Source organism: Urocitellus parryii, chromosome 14, assembly GCF_045843805.1.
Source record: "Urocitellus parryii isolate mUroPar1 chromosome 14, mUroPar1.hap1, whole genome shotgun sequence".
NCBI classification, from domain to species: Eukaryota; Metazoa; Chordata; class Mammalia; order Rodentia; family Sciuridae; genus Urocitellus; species Urocitellus parryii.
Genome location: NC_135544.1, coordinates 64346107 through 64361546, shown reverse-complemented (window position 1 = coordinate 64361546; position 15440 = coordinate 64346107). Strand labels below are relative to the sequence as shown.

General features: G+C 37.5%; 1 protein-coding gene across 2 annotated transcripts in view; it reads left to right on the top strand.

Annotated features, from left to right (window-relative positions):
- Nucleotides 1-7044, top strand: part of LOC144250113 (heat shock factor protein 2-like) — a 38332-nt gene extending 31288 nt beyond the window's left edge. Inside the window, exon 6 of one of the 2 annotated variants that reach the window (XM_077792560.1) lies at nt 6938-7044. In XM_077792560.1, the coding sequence (XP_077648686.1) occupies nt 6938-6982 (45 nt within the window). In that variant the 3' untranslated portion in view covers nt 6983-7044. Of the gene's footprint in view, nt 1-1619; nt 1678-6937 lie in introns of those variants that run through there. The other variant, XM_077792561.1, reaches the window with a different exon arrangement.
- The last annotated feature ends 8396 nt before the right edge of the window (nt 7045-15440 follow it).

Genomic DNA, 15440 nt, shown 5'->3' with positions numbered 1-15440 from the left:
AAGCTGAAATTTACTCAGTACTTCACAAATCAATGACAAATAAGTTTCTCCACTCAGTCCCCTACAATTGGAGGGATACACTTGAACTTTTCCAGAAATGATCTGATTCTGGAGCTGTCAGAGGAATCTTCTTTGGAAATTACCACATCCATCTGTAGTAATAGGCTAGCCTGGTTCATGTAGGAAAATGTATTTTTAAAAATAAGCTTCATCTTCATTCTTTTGCTGTGAAACACCAAGTAATTTAATAATAGAGCCGATGGTTTGCCTGAGTTAAATCCTATAGGACTTCGTTTTCTCTAGTCAAGTTTCTCATCACATGTCAGTCCCAAGAACCTTTAGATGTGTTCCATGCTATTTTTTTCATCCTTCATATGACTAATTATTATTTTCCTTCCTCAGTTTTCTTTAAAATGTGTCATGGGAGTGGAAACTATGTGGATATTCTAAAACTCAGCCTGCCCTCAGAAGCCTGATAGAAAGAGAACAATCTTTGGAGAAGGAAATTTGTATTTGAATCTCACTTTTACCACTTTTTCTTTTCCTGTGTTCTTTTGAAAATTTATTTAATCTCTCAGGATCTCAGTTTATTTTCTCTAAAGTGGAGAGGATGGTTCCCTGGCAATGTTTGTTTTAAGGTGCATGGTGGGGTTGGTGCAATAGCTTAGCGGTAGAACAACTGCCTAGCATGTGTGAGGCCCTGCATTCCACCCCCAGCACTGCAAACAAATAAATGGATATAAATAGAAAGATTCCTGATGATAGAGGCAAGTCGAATGATACCTGATAACTATTTAATACTTGGTAGATGTTATGATGGTGGTGAAGAAGTCTCATTTTTATGTATAAGTTTTATAAAGTATTTTTTTCTCATTTTCAAAGTAATACACACTCATAGAAGAATGCTTTTAAAAACACAAACACACACAGCGCACGCTATCTAGATGTCACATAGTCATTAGCATGTTGAAAAAAATAAAAAAGGCAAAGGAGATTTATAGAGAGATTCTTAAACATTCAACCTTCGACTTTTTATTTTCCATATTTTTGTGGTATTGGAGATTGAACCCAGAACCTTGCATGCCAGGCTACTGCTTTACCACTGAGCTACCCCAAGCCCCTTTTCAAAAATTTTATGTTAAGACAGGGTCTTGCACAATTGCTCAGGCTGACCTTGAACTTGCCATCCTCCTGCCTCAGCTTCCAGAGTAACTGGAATTATAAGAGTGTGCCACTGCACCTGGTGTCTTTTGATTTCTTGAGGCAAAAGAGTTTTGGAATTCAAAACAATTGCTAAAGAGAGAAAGGATGTGGCTATAGCAACTCTGGCTGCTTTATTGCAATGAGTAGAGAGTAACTTCTATTTGTTCAGGTCCAGACAGAGGCTTTGGGTCATAGAAACACAGATGAGCTGTTGGACCAGTAAGAGATGTAGTTACTCACCCTTTAATAGTTTGCAAATTGAGTACAATGAACATTGTTACACTCACATGTATTATTTTATATCATGAGTTAACTCCTTATAGTTTAATGTTTGACAGTGAAACGCACAAGAATGAGAAGTTTGCTGGGCATACTGTTCATCCGAACTGCTCTTTAATGTAAACTTTCATTCCTAGCAAAATAACAGAAGTCATAAGAGAGAAGCATCAATGACTTGAAGAGGAAATAGACCTTACCAGTAAGTCTGAAAGGACAAGGAATAGCTGGGACCCCAGCTGTGCACCCTCATCCCCTGCAGTAGTGGATTCTAATTTGACTGTAAGAGCCTCTAAGCTACATGCTTCCCAGGAAGGAAAGCACTGCCACAGCTAACTGTGGAGAACAGAGGACACTTTCCTAAAGAGATCTGGAAAGCTCTGAGTCACAAGAATTAATCAGGGCCTCAGCATTGATGCAAGCATTGATTTGGGCACATTGGTAACCTGTTCTGTAGGTCTTTCTGGAAAGTGACTTAATGATATGTTGCCACCTGCTATTTTGGGGATCTATCCAGTATTGAACAATTTATATGCAACATATTGACCAGGTTAATTTTATTCTTTCTTCATACTAGAGATTGAATCCAGCAGCACCTTGTCCTTGAACTACACTCCTAGCCCTTTTATTATTGTTATTATTATTTATGATGAGGCAGGGTCTTACTAAATGGCAGATACTTGTGATCCTCCTGGCTCAGCCTCCTGGGTTGCTGGCAGGTTAAACTTAAGTTTGTTTTTGTGTGATGATTAGTAGTGACAGTAATTTTATTTTAGTCACCATCACCCATATTATGTTGTATTAACAGTGACAGCAACTATTACTAGCCTTAATCTGAAGCAGGATTTAACAATATGGAAACCGTATACATATTGGAAAGGAACTAATAACTTAATGATAATCTAACAGATAATTTAACAATGTTAATTGATAAAACTCGGTCCTACTGACTGATTACCTAGCTGAAAGGAGAACAATACAACAATAAAGAACCAAACTGGACAGCTCAACTCAAGTTACTGAATAATTTTTTTGCTTTCTAAATCCAAAATTTGAGTGAAAATATTATGACTGCTTCCACACTGTATTTGAAAAATGAAATCTGATTTGGTAAAGCAGCAATTTTTTCCATATGTCCAGCTTTTAAATCAAAGAATTGAATGTGATCAAATCAGCATTATATCAAAAGAATGGCCAGAACATGATCACATATTCCAACTCTCTCGTCTTTTTGTTTGTTTGTTTCATTTTGTTTTTATTTTTAAAACAATCTAGGGTTTGGGGTGAGAGATAGAGACTAGATAGTTGGTGTGTTTCATGTGTTTCATTGAAGGGATCTATTAACCAGCCCAGAGGCCCTGAGAGCAGGAAATTACTGGTGGATATTAAAGTTGTAACACTGGATGGGACCACCAAAAGAGTAGAGGTTGGAGAGAAGAGCAACCAGTGAAGGAGACGAACAAGTGAAGAACGAGTGTGGGTGGTGGAAACCAGGTGAAAAAATAAAACAAAATAAAAAACAGTGTTTGCCAGGAGGAATTTGCTCACTGGGTGAAATACTGTGGACAGGGCAAGAAAGATTAGGAGAGGGGATTGGCCGCTGATGCTTACTCCTCATATGTGTGTGTGTGTGTGTATATACACACACACATATACATATAAAGAAGAATACACACACATATACACACACATATTCTTCTTAGTTGTAAATATTTGCTACTTTGTTATGTGGTGCTGAACTTTGAACCCAGTGCCTCACACATGCTAGGCAAGCGCTCTACCACTGAGCTGCAATCCTAGCCCCCTGATTCTTACTCTTGAAATGCTCATTTAACCCATTTTCAAGTGAGGAAAGAAAATCCTAGAGAAGAGAAACAACTCCCCTGAGGCTCTCTGTTCTTACAGTTGTCAAAATTTAGAACTATTTCAAGCCAGATGCAGTGGTGCATGCCCGTAATCCCAGCAGGTTGGGAAGCTGAGGCAGGAGGACTGCAAATCCAAATCCAGCTTCAGCAAAAGCGAGGCCCTAAGCATCTCATTGAGACCCGGTCTCTAAATAAAATACAAAACAGGGCTGAGGAGGTGGCTCAGTGGTCATGTGCCCTGAGTTTAATCCTTTGTACATGCCCCCCCCAAAAAAAAATTTTAGAGTTATCTTATACCTTGAAAATGACTCAACCTACTGTCAAGTACTATTTACTTTAACTTTTAAGGCATATATTTCACATTTTTGCTTTGCCACATGTAGTACTACATTTTTTTTCACTCTCCTTAGTATTCCTTTTTATTATATTCCAGAGGACTTTGAAACCTGATAAAGATGATGGGCAACAGCATAATTAAATGAACAATGTGGGAGCCCTCTGAGGGTTGAGCCATAAAAGTAATTGTAGTGATTTATTGCTCCACAGAGTTTGTTCTCATAGATTCATTGTGTATCTTACCATGGAGTGTTCAGAGATCACTGCCAGTAAAAGTTAGGATATAATCTGTGGTTGACCTTTTATAAAGATAATGACAGATAAAACAATGTGGTCTTGAATTCTTTGCTAGTTAAAATAGTCATAGTTTGTAAACATAAACCAACTAAACTTGACTTTATTGTTTTAGGCAAAAAAAAAAAAAGTCTTATTTATTTTATTTTGGAGTGTTCCTTGTATTTTTTTCTGAAATAGAACTGCTAGTTAAATGAGAGCTCAGGGAGAGTTGGCTTTCCAAGGGAGAATTAGAAAGCCTTTTAAATAGTTAAAGAAAGCCTTTGCTACTTTGGATCAAGCAATGTTTGTTGTCTGTTAGAAGTACATTTATTCTCTCGTTTGTTGTTGAATTTTTTCCTTTTTTATTGAATTGTGAGGATGTGACCACAGAGGATTTTTGCTGGGCAGGGAGGAGAGCTTCCAAATATAATTCCACAGAAGATTTTTTTCAGCCTTTATAAGAGAATATGAGTGTTTTATTTTTTATTTATTTTATCACAATAGTTGAAAATTCTTCAACAGATTAATTGTCTACCTCGAACTAGAATCAGTTGCCTACTGATTTGCCTGGATGATGTTCTCAATTCTGGTTTTTTTTTTTTTTTTTCTTTCATTCCACTGGGCAAACATCTGCCGGGCTTTCTTGATGGCAACATAGTGATTACTGAGCTCCACCCTATTAGAAATACAACTAGTTTTCAACTCATGAAAGTCTATAAAAGCCACTTTTTTAGAAGTCTCTAAACTTTGGAACTATTCAATGATACTCTATTTTTGCCAGCAATAAACAATATATATATATATATATATATATATATATATATATATATATATATATATATATATTATTTATTTTAATGTAAAGGGCAAGGTATTGAACAGACACTTCACAGAAGAAGCAATACAATCAATCAATACATATATGAAAAAATGTTCAACTTCACTAGTAATGAGAGAGATGCAAATCAAAACTACTCTAAGATTTCATCTCACTTCAATCAGAATGGCAATCATCAAGAATATAAGTAACAATAAATGTTGGCGAGGATGTGGAGGAAAAAGGTACACGTATACATTGCTGGTGGCACTGCAAATTGATGCAGCCAGTCTGAAAAGCAGTATGAAAATTCCTCGGAAAACTGGGATCGGAAGCACCATTTGACCCAGCTGTCCCACTCATTGGTTTATAACTAAAGGACTTAAAATCGGTATACTAAAAATTCATTAAATTTCATTTAAATTAATACAATTTAACAAAGTCAATTTAAATAACATTTAATATAGATTAAATCATTTAATATGAACTATATAATAAAAATATTAATAAGATTAATTTTAATAAAAATCCACTTAGTGGTTTTAGAAACTACAGGTATCAGAGAAATATTAGCTATATATTCTACTTTTGTCTGCTCTCTCATTTTGCCTAACTTAAGCTAGAAACTTTTGTTTATCTTTTATCTTAATTTACCAAGATAAAAATGGGAAGACAAAACACCCAGTAGCTACACACATCAGCTTTTCCTTTGTTTTTTTCTAAATTTTGCCTTAACATTTACATTATTTTATCCAGTATCCAGGTATTTTCTTATGTTTTTATGTTAAAAGCATATGCCGTTTGATTTCAATCTCTTTTCAAATACATATATCTAAAATCCCTGTTGCTTCTGCCATTATAGTATTTTAATTTAATTCCATCTTGATTTTTGCTTTAATCTAACAATTATTTGGAATTGTTTCTATGGCCCTAATTTCATTGTATATGGAATTTTTTTTTTTTTTTTTGAGGAGTCAAAATTCTTCTAATTTTAGATGCACAAGGAATTGCAGCCTGTGTGATAACACCTTTACGGAATTGGCTGGCGTTTTCATTGTGGTCTAGGGCATGGTAAATTTTGGTGGCTGTAGCCTGTGTGTTTGAACATGATATGTAGTTTTGTGTGCATGGTACAACTTCTTGGTATAGCTCCTCAGTCAGGCTTCTTAAGTGCATTACACAGCTCTTCTCTATCCCTCCCCCCTGCTTGTTGGTGGTTCCTTGTTTGGGTTCTGAGAGAGGGATGTTCAGTTGATGCCTTTTATTCTGCAGGGTTTCCCATGTTTTTGCTCTATGTACCCCACGGTGTGGTACCCCAGATAACTATCTTATTGTTGTCCTGTGCTCTGTGATCCCTGGTATGTAATACTGAAAGCATGAAGCAGCCTGTTACCTCTCAGCTTCTGCAAGTGAACTGTTTCCTTGCACGTTCTATGTTTGCTTTTGTCTTTTCAACTTGATCTACTCTTTCATAATCTATTTTTGTGTTCAGTCCTTGAAATTCTCATTCTTATTTTGGATCACTGAGCATTTCAAATGTCCTTTTCTAACTTCTATGAGGATTTGGTGGTAGAAGGAGAAAGAGAGGTGAAACATGCTCATTTTCAGCCTTTAAGATTGAACCTCAAATCTTAGTGTAGTTTTGATTTTCACTTCTCTAAGTGCTAGTGATGATGAGCATATTTGCATAAATTTGTTGATTAATTTTATATCATCTTGGGAGAAGTGTCTGTTCAGGTCCGTGGCCCATTTATTGAATGGGTTATTTTATTTTATTTTATTTATTTATTTATTCGTTCGTTCGTTCATTCATTCATTTATTTATTTATTTGTGTGTGTGTGTGTGTGTGTGTGTGTGTGTGTGTGTGTGTGTGTGTATTTAGATTTGTGAGTTCTTTCTATACCCTAGAGATTAGTGCTCTATCTGATGTGTGATGGGGCAAAACTTTTCTCCCAAGATGTAGGATCCCTATTCACCTCCCAGATTGTTTGTTTTGTGGAGAAGAAACTTTTTTAGTTTGAATCTATCTCATTTATTGATACTTGGTTTTAATTCTTGTGCTATAGGAGTCTCATTAAGGAATTTTGGGACTAATCCCATATGATTGGAATTAGGGCCTGCTTTTTCTTCTGTTACATGCAAGGTCTCTGGTTTTATTCCTAGGTCCTTGATTCATTTGAGTGGAGTTTTGTGCATGGTGAGAGATAGGGGTTTAATTGCACCTCCCTCCAGTTAGAATGTCAGCGATTTTTGAAAATGGCAGCTATGATGAAGACAACAACAGTAAGTGTTGGTGAGGATTTCAGGAAAAATGTACACTCCTACACTGTCGGTGGGACTGTAGATTGGTGCAGCCAATATGGAAAGCAGTTTGGCGGCAATTCCTTGGAAATTTGGGAATAGAACCACCATTTGACCTAGCTATCCCTCTTTTTGGTCTATACCCAAAGGACTTAAAAACTGCATACTACAGGGACACAGCCGCATCAATGTTTATAGCAGCAAAATTCACATTAGCTAAATTGTGGAAACAACTTAGTAGATGAATGCATAAAAAAAAAATGTGGCATTTATACACAATTAATATCACTCAGATACTTACCCTCTCGCTCAGTCCAGGAGACTCTAGTGCCCTTCACTACCTCTGTCAGAGCCTGGTTCGGACAGCTGGTGCCTCGGAGAGGACAGGCTGATCCTGCCTGCCTCCCATGTACCCTTTGTCACAGGGAGCGACATTCATGTGAGACCAAGTAAAATCCAGTCATAGACATTAATAGAATATCTCAAAAAAGTATTTAATAAAAAGGCTAGCAAATACAGGGTCTTTAATGAAACTTTAATAAAATTTATGAGACAAGGAAACTGAAAGCACAATATTTTCTTAGGAACTTTTCCGTTTGGTGTTATTCTTTACAATATAGCAGCTTTTCCTAAGAATGCAGGGAGTATGAAATTTCTAAGGCTATCTTGCTGTGTTCTCCATTAAACCCCTTGTCTTAAAAAAACCTTGGATCTAGATTAATCTTTGTAATTTTCTGAGTACCTGTATAACATATTTTTCTCAAGAATGCAGTGAGGTCGCCGTTTCCAAGAGCTCTTCAATTCTGAAATATAAGAAGTGTGTTTCCAGGCATTGAAACCCAAAGGCTCACCTAGACACAATGGAGTGAGCAGAATATATAAAAATCTCTCATGACAAATCTGAACTCTGCTTTTCCCAACCGTGTGAAGTCTACTGGAATAAGATTCCAAGTAATTTGGCAAGTCGAAGCCAAATATATACTTTGATATTCTTCTCGGGAGTAAGCCGTGTGATGTTACAGGAAGGCAGATTTTAGTGCTGAATTTCTGATCGTATCCCCCCAAAAGTTGTTCCATGCATATCATGCAAGAATGTAACCTCCAAAAAATAAATAAATAAAAGAGAGGACATTTGACGTAAGAAGGCTGGATAATATTTGCATGTTCATGTATTTTTACCACACATCATACCTTCTTATTTCTTCCTTGCTCTGATTTGAAGCATATGCTTTCATTTTTCATTTTGGCTTACCGTGTTATCACTTAATAATAATTCAGTAAATTTACTTAGAACAAGAAAGTCACCTAATGACTCATGTCTTAGAGATGCTTTCAAATAAAAGTAATTGTGCATTTTGTACCATAGAGTATTCCCAGTGTTTCCTAGAATTGTTGCAACTGATGCTGGAGGCTTTGAAATAGAGCAGGAGGCATAAGGGCCGTGGCTTGTGACCCTTCCCAAAGTATGTAAGATTGATAGACATTGAATGCAAATAAACAACTATGCATCATTGAATTTTTTCCTGTCACTGAAATGCTAGTAGAGCTCAAGGAATTGTGAGCCTCTTTGTCTGCAGTACAGGAAAAATAAGAAATTTAAAGACTTGAGTTACATACAATTTCTGATAACATACCTTAGGTTGGTTCTCAGCTTAAAAAACACAAAAAGAGAAATGTCATCATTTTCCATAGCATTGGGAAACTTTTCATAGGTGGGAAACTTTACTATCAGAGCTCATCGGTTCTCAGACATTTATATGTTTTGAATACTTGGCCAATGTGCCTTTGGGATGCGTCCTCCAGTTGTTGTTTCAGTGATTTTGTTCATGCCTAACAACTGATGGCATCTTAATTTTGGTAAAATAATGTAAATGTTAAGGTGAAATTTAGAAATAAGAAAGGAAAAGCTGATATGTGTGTAGCTACTAGGTGTTTTTCTTCCTTTTTTTTATTTTTGTAAAGTAAAGCAAAAGATAAACCAAAAGGTTCTAGCTTAAGTTAGGTAAAATCAAAGAGGAGAAAAAAGAAGATAACATTGCTAATACTTCACTGCCACCTGTAATTTCCAAAACAACTAAGAGCATTTTTATTAAAATTAACTTTATTGACATTTATATTAAATCATATAGTCAATATTAAATAATTCAATCTATATTATGTTAAATTTACTTTGTTAAATTGTATTAATTTAAATAAAATTTAATGAATTTTTAAATATAAATCATACTATAATTTAACATAAGTTAATAAACAATATCAATTAATAAAATAAATTTAAATCAAACCATCGTATTAATAAAAGAAATTTAAATAATACTACTAATAAAATTAATTTAAATTAGATTGATTTAAATTAGATTAATTTATATTAAATGATAGTATAATTTATATTTAAAAACATATTAAATTTTGTTTAAATTAATTTTAATAAAAACGTTCTGAATGGTTTTAGAAACTACGGGTGTCAGAGAAGTATGTGCTATGCAATCTGCTTTTTCGCTTCTCGGATTTCACCTACTTAAGCTAGAAACTTTTGATTCATCTTTTACCTTAATTTATCAAAAGGTTATAACTACTCCTGTTGTAAAGCTTTTCATCTTCCAAAAACTGTTGTCAGCTTATTTCTCTCCCCAACTTGTTTTGATCAAATGTTTTATAAAATGTGTTTATAAGAACGATTGTAGAGCCCCCAATAGTAGGTAGATAAGCAGTCCAGATATTTAATGATACATTCTTACTAATTAACTTTTCCATTGGCAATGGATCATGTGATCCCACTTCGGGGTTGCCTCATAAAAATACTCTTCCTTCTGGACATATTTATCATCTGGAAAACTGAATTAATGTGAAGTGACTTTCGTAGAGAAATGGAAATCAGCAAAATGGATAGGGGTCATAGAATTTGGATTCAAAGCATCTTAGAATTTATCCACTAAGCTTCCTGTTTAGGTCCTCCCCATTGGAATTTTCGCTTGGTAGTTGTACAATGTTATCTTGGATAAACTAAATATTCTCAACGTTTTGCAACATTATATTTGGTTTTCATGTACTCTAAATCTGAGACATCCTTCTTATGGGTTGGATTTCTCTCGTTTCCTGTGATTGCATGTATCGTTTTTATCTTAATGCCATTAAGTGAGGTTGGAACTAGTGGTTCAAGAAGGCTGCTCTGTACAGTGGCTCACAAAAGTACATCAGAATTGATAACTGGTGATGATTATCTGCTACATTGGAACAAAATTCTATAAACAAAAAGTGCTACAAAAAACAAAACAAATTTTTTAAAAAGTACTATAGCAAAAAATCACAACAACAACAACAACTAAAGAAATAAAATAAAATACCTAGTAGCTATACACTTACATATACCAGCTGTTTTGCTTTCTCTTTTTGTCTACAAGCACATGCGTGCTTTTTCAAAAGGCCATGCTGTAAAACATCAAAAAGGGTTATGGCTTCTTTAGAATAATGCTAAATATTTAGAAGATCCTGGAGTACAGCTCTGGCCCTGTTGTGCAGGGACACTGGCGACGGTGTAAAGGTGGGCATGAAATCTGCAATGGGTGTGAAAAGAGGACGCCCAGGTCCACCAAGTCCAACTCCAGCGAGGTTACTAAGAGGCACCGCTGCAGAACGTGGGACCAAGAGTGGATTCCCGTTGGTGCTTCTGCCAGCTCTTAATTTGGCTCCATCTTTAACATTTCCTGGTAAAGGGGTTCTGAAAAAGAACTATGAAGCACGGGTTGGGGTTGTTGATTTCTTTTCGGAGGTGTGCTGGGGACACTTGTTGAAGCCCCTCCAAGGCAACTCCTCATCCACTTTCTGACACCACCATAATCTTTATTCAACAAGTGCTCCATTTCGTCCTTTGGAACGTCCAGGATGCTCCCCATCAACTGCAATACTTCACGACGACGTTTGCCTTTTGTTATCTGGAAATGAGCGATTAGAAGGTTTCGCATGAGGACTTTGTCCACTTTTCCTTCTGCGCTGTTGACCAAAGTCGACAATTTCTGTTGTGCGTGGTCCAGCATTTCTTTTCGGAGCTCGTTTTGTTCTTTCAGTTCTGCCATCTGCTCTTCCTTGAGATCTAAGTCTTCTCTCAGCCTGGAAGCAGAATCCCACAGAGCATTCGCTTGATCCAAACGTTCCTGCAGTGATGTTACTTCTCCTTCTAGCTTTTCGGCCTTGTTCTTCCATTCAGCTATTGACTGTTTTTCTTTGGCTAGTTCAGCAGAATGCAGAGCTTTCTCTTCTTCTTGGAAGTGTTGAACCTCGTTTTCTCTTAGGATTTTTACTTTGGTCTCTTGAAAAATATCAGAATTCAGTGTTTGAGCGTCTCCTCTCTCTCCAGGCAACTGGGCTTTTAGTTCTTCAATAGTTTTCTGCAAGTTCTTAATTTCCTCCTCTCTTTCTAAAATTAACTGGCTATGCGCAGCATTCATCTGCTCATACTTGTACTTAAATTCATGCATTTCCTCCTTCTGCTCCTGTAAAGACTGAAGTAGTTGCATTTTATGCTGGTTTTGATTTTCAATTATATTCAGATGGTCTTGAATTTCATCTTCCAGATGATTTTTGACTATGTTCAGTTGAGATACCTCCAATTCTAGTTCTGTGATAGCATCAAGAGCTTCAGGCTCAGCCACTGGTGCAGCTTGATTGTGCTGTTCCGTAAGTATTTCCAGTTCTACTCGCAGATAGTTGTTTTCTGCTCTCATGTAGGTAAGACTTTTGTCCTTTCTTTCAACGGATTGCCTTAAAGTTTCATTTTCTCTTAAGGCCTGAGAACACTTATGTAAATCCTTTTGTAGTTGTGAAATTTTTTCTTCGAGTTTTTCAATAAAAACTTCTTTCTCATTTATGACTTGTGTCAATCGCTCCTCTTCTTCTATATAAGATGCCAAAATTTCCTCAGTTTCTTTTTCATCAGCAGTCATTTGCTCAATATTCTTTTTGAGTCCTGCTATTTCAAAGTCCTTCTCTTGATTGAGTTGAACTGCACATTCGTGTTTCAGCTTTAAGGCCGAGGTATTCCAATCATGTGCATTGGAGAGTTCCTGAATAGTCTGCCTGTGATTATTTGCTTCTTCCAACAGTCTTTTTTCTGCCTGGTGCAGTTTGGCTTCAGTCTCTTCTTTGTCTCTTTTGAGAGTCTCCGTGATAGTGTCTTTTTCTTGAGAGATTTGATTGTAAGCAGCAATAGATTCTTCCAACTTACGCCTTACATCGTCACGTGCTAAAATCAACATTTCATTTTCCGTCTTGAGTTCAACAGCAACTTTCGTTAAGTTTTCATTGAGCTGTTCCTCTTCAGAAAGATTTTGACTTAGGTTGCTAGCTTCAGCTTCTCGTTCTTTAGGCATGTCATCCTTACAATGACTGTTAGAGTCTTCATTCAGAGAGGTTCGATACTTACTCTTAAACCCAGACAGCTCCTCTTCAAGTTGTCTAATGTGATCCTTAAGCCCAAGGTTTTCCTGCTGGATGTTTGAACTATTTTTTTGTGACTGATTTAGCTGATCTACTAAATCTTCTACTTTTCCTTCAAGCTTCTGCTTGGTTAAATGCAAATCACTGAGGCTCCGTGCATTCTCAGTTAACTTCTCCTTCTGCACATGCAGCTCTTGGGATATGTTCATTTGCTCATCCTCAAGTTGATGAACTCTCTTTTTTTCATCATCTAGATCTTGTTCCAACTTCTTGATGACAAGGTCTCCTTCATTTTGTTGTTTTGATAGCTCATCTTGTATCAAAATCATGTGCTCTGTAGCTTCCCGATTCCGATGATCCAGTTCTTCTAACTCAGCCATCAGCATTTTCTTTTCATTGATAGTCTGATTCAGTTCTTCCTCCTTTGCCTTCAAGTGAAGTTTTAAGTCTAGTAATTGTACATTCAAATTCATGTCCGTTGAAGCTCTGTTTTTCATGACTTGATAGTCACGGCTCAGTTTTGACAGTGACATCTGAAGTTCCTCTTTTTCTTGACTCAATGATGACTTCTCTTTTTCTAGAGCTTCAACATGCATTTTAAGTTTCAGATTGTCTTCAGCAAGACGGTTATCCTGGTTTAAACCATTTAGTCTCACGATTTCCTTCTCCGCATCAGCCAGGGCTCGTTGAAGCCTGAACACTTCTTCCACTGCTGAATGCTGAGGAAGGGTTCTTCCCTTTTCTGCCACAGTAGAACTCTGCTCCCAAACTGAAATTTCATGCTGATGATCATATATGTCTGGACTTTGGTTTGGTTGAAGAGTCTTGATAGTATTTAGTACTTTGCAGATTTCACTTGAGTCAGAATGGTGCGTTCCCTGAGCCTCAGCAATCTGCCTCGAGTGGCCAACTTCAGATTCATGTTTTGCAACTTCAGTTGGTAATCCGTTTGTTTCTTGTTGTGATAAAATTATGTCACTAAAGTCCGTGTCATCATCACGAAAGGCTGAAAAATGACTACCGACCAGGGAACCGAACGGAGCCGGTGCAGTTGTTGTTGGTACACCACAAGCTCCCGAGCGTACTGATTGAGCAGCTGCCTGTAGTTGGAACATTTGATCTTGCAGTACAATCTGTCCTGCTTTAGGATGGCTGATCTCTACCTCTTTCTGTGGCAGTTGATTCTGGGAACTTACAGACTGATGGTTTATTTGTAGCTCTGATGCTTCATGCTTTTCTTCCAGGTCAGTACAGCACTTTTTCGGTCCTTCATTCTCACATCTTAGTGTGGAATCAGTAGTTTCCATTTCCTTTCTCGAACAATGATGTAAAGCTGCTTCTGGGTCTCCTAAGTCATCCAGAAGCATTTCCCTGTTGAAGGTGGAGCTCTGGCCGGTGAGGAAAGCCAAGCTGCTCCCCACCTGACCCAAGAAGTGGCCCAAGCCTGAGCCCAGGCCTCCAAACCAGGACCACATCGTGGCCACTTCAGTGATCCATCGGACCAGCTCTGAGAAGCGCGTCCATCACCATCCACTTCTCTGCCCCGAACGTCCTCCGGCGTTGCCGGGGTCGATTATGACCCAAGCGCTCAGAATTCCTCAGAGCGCGGGGTTCCTGGGGCTCCACCAACACTAATCATCCCTTCCTGCCTGTAAACTCAGAAGCCTGTCCTGCGCTTTGACCAGGGACTGGCATCCAGTAGCACACTCACCCCCTGCAGGGCCTCTGCTTCTTCCCTGCACTTGCCTGTCAGCTATTGGCTCACAGGATTGGGCAGGGTTGGCTGGGAGGAGCTAGAGATCCAGGAAAGTGTCCCAGTTTGAGTCCCAAGGCAGTGTGCTGTGGAGCCAGGAAGAATCAATGTTGTAGATGAAATCCAAAGGTAGTTCACTGGACAGTTCCCTCTTGTCTGGGAGAGGTGGGCTTTTTGTCCCATTCAGTTGCATTCAGTTGACGAGGTGAGGTCTCGCTCCACATTAGAGAATGGAATCTATTTAACTAAAAGCCCCCGATTCAAAAGTAAATCTCACCCCATAACACCAGCACAGACACACCCAGAATAAAAGTTGGCCAAGTATCTGGGCATCGTAGCCCAGACGAGTTAACATATAAAATTAACCATCACAGAGTCTTAATCAGTCTCAGAATTCAAATTATAATACGGATTAAATTTCACTAAAGAACCATCTTTACCCTTTCCAAAAGTAAACTTTTGCTGTTAATCTATACATTTTCGAGTTCATTTTAATATTATTTGGTCCTTGTTGATTCTGATTGAAGTTTATTTAAGTGCTCAAAAATTCCGCTTAAATTTCACTTAAGAAAAATTTGTTTTAGAGCCAATAGGTTGATGTTCACTTCACCTATGGTTGTTTATCAGTGCCAAATATAATCCAGGTTTCAAGAGTACAGAGCGAAATAGAAAGTTGAGAAATTTTCTACTATGGAGTAACAATCCTAAATGTAATTCCCATACCTCTAAGGATCAGAAGGAGTTAAGATAAGGCCCTGCTTTCCAAGGTGTTTAAATTCCAACAAGTTAATGAGGAGGCAGTTTTGTAGAGTTGGGGACAAAGCAAAGAGAGGAAGCACGTGGGCTGTAACAGACAGACCAGTTGGGACCAAAGCAATTTTGGAGCTAAACTGACAGAATGCATTTATGAAACCTCTCTCACAAGCATGAGTTGAACAGTAAATGAGAACATAGTGTGTGTAGTTCTCACCTGATGGCTGGTGCAGAGAAAGTGGCCAACAAATGGAGCCTGCTGCCACTTTGTTCATATTTGCCTTTTTGTTTCCTTTAGGATCATTTTCCTTATTACCCTTTAGAAGGGGTTTGGGTTTGCTCCCATTACTCTCTTCCCAGAGCCCATATTCAGGAGACTCTTTTCCTTGAGCTGTTCTTTCTATATGTCTGTTCAGGAAACAAAAC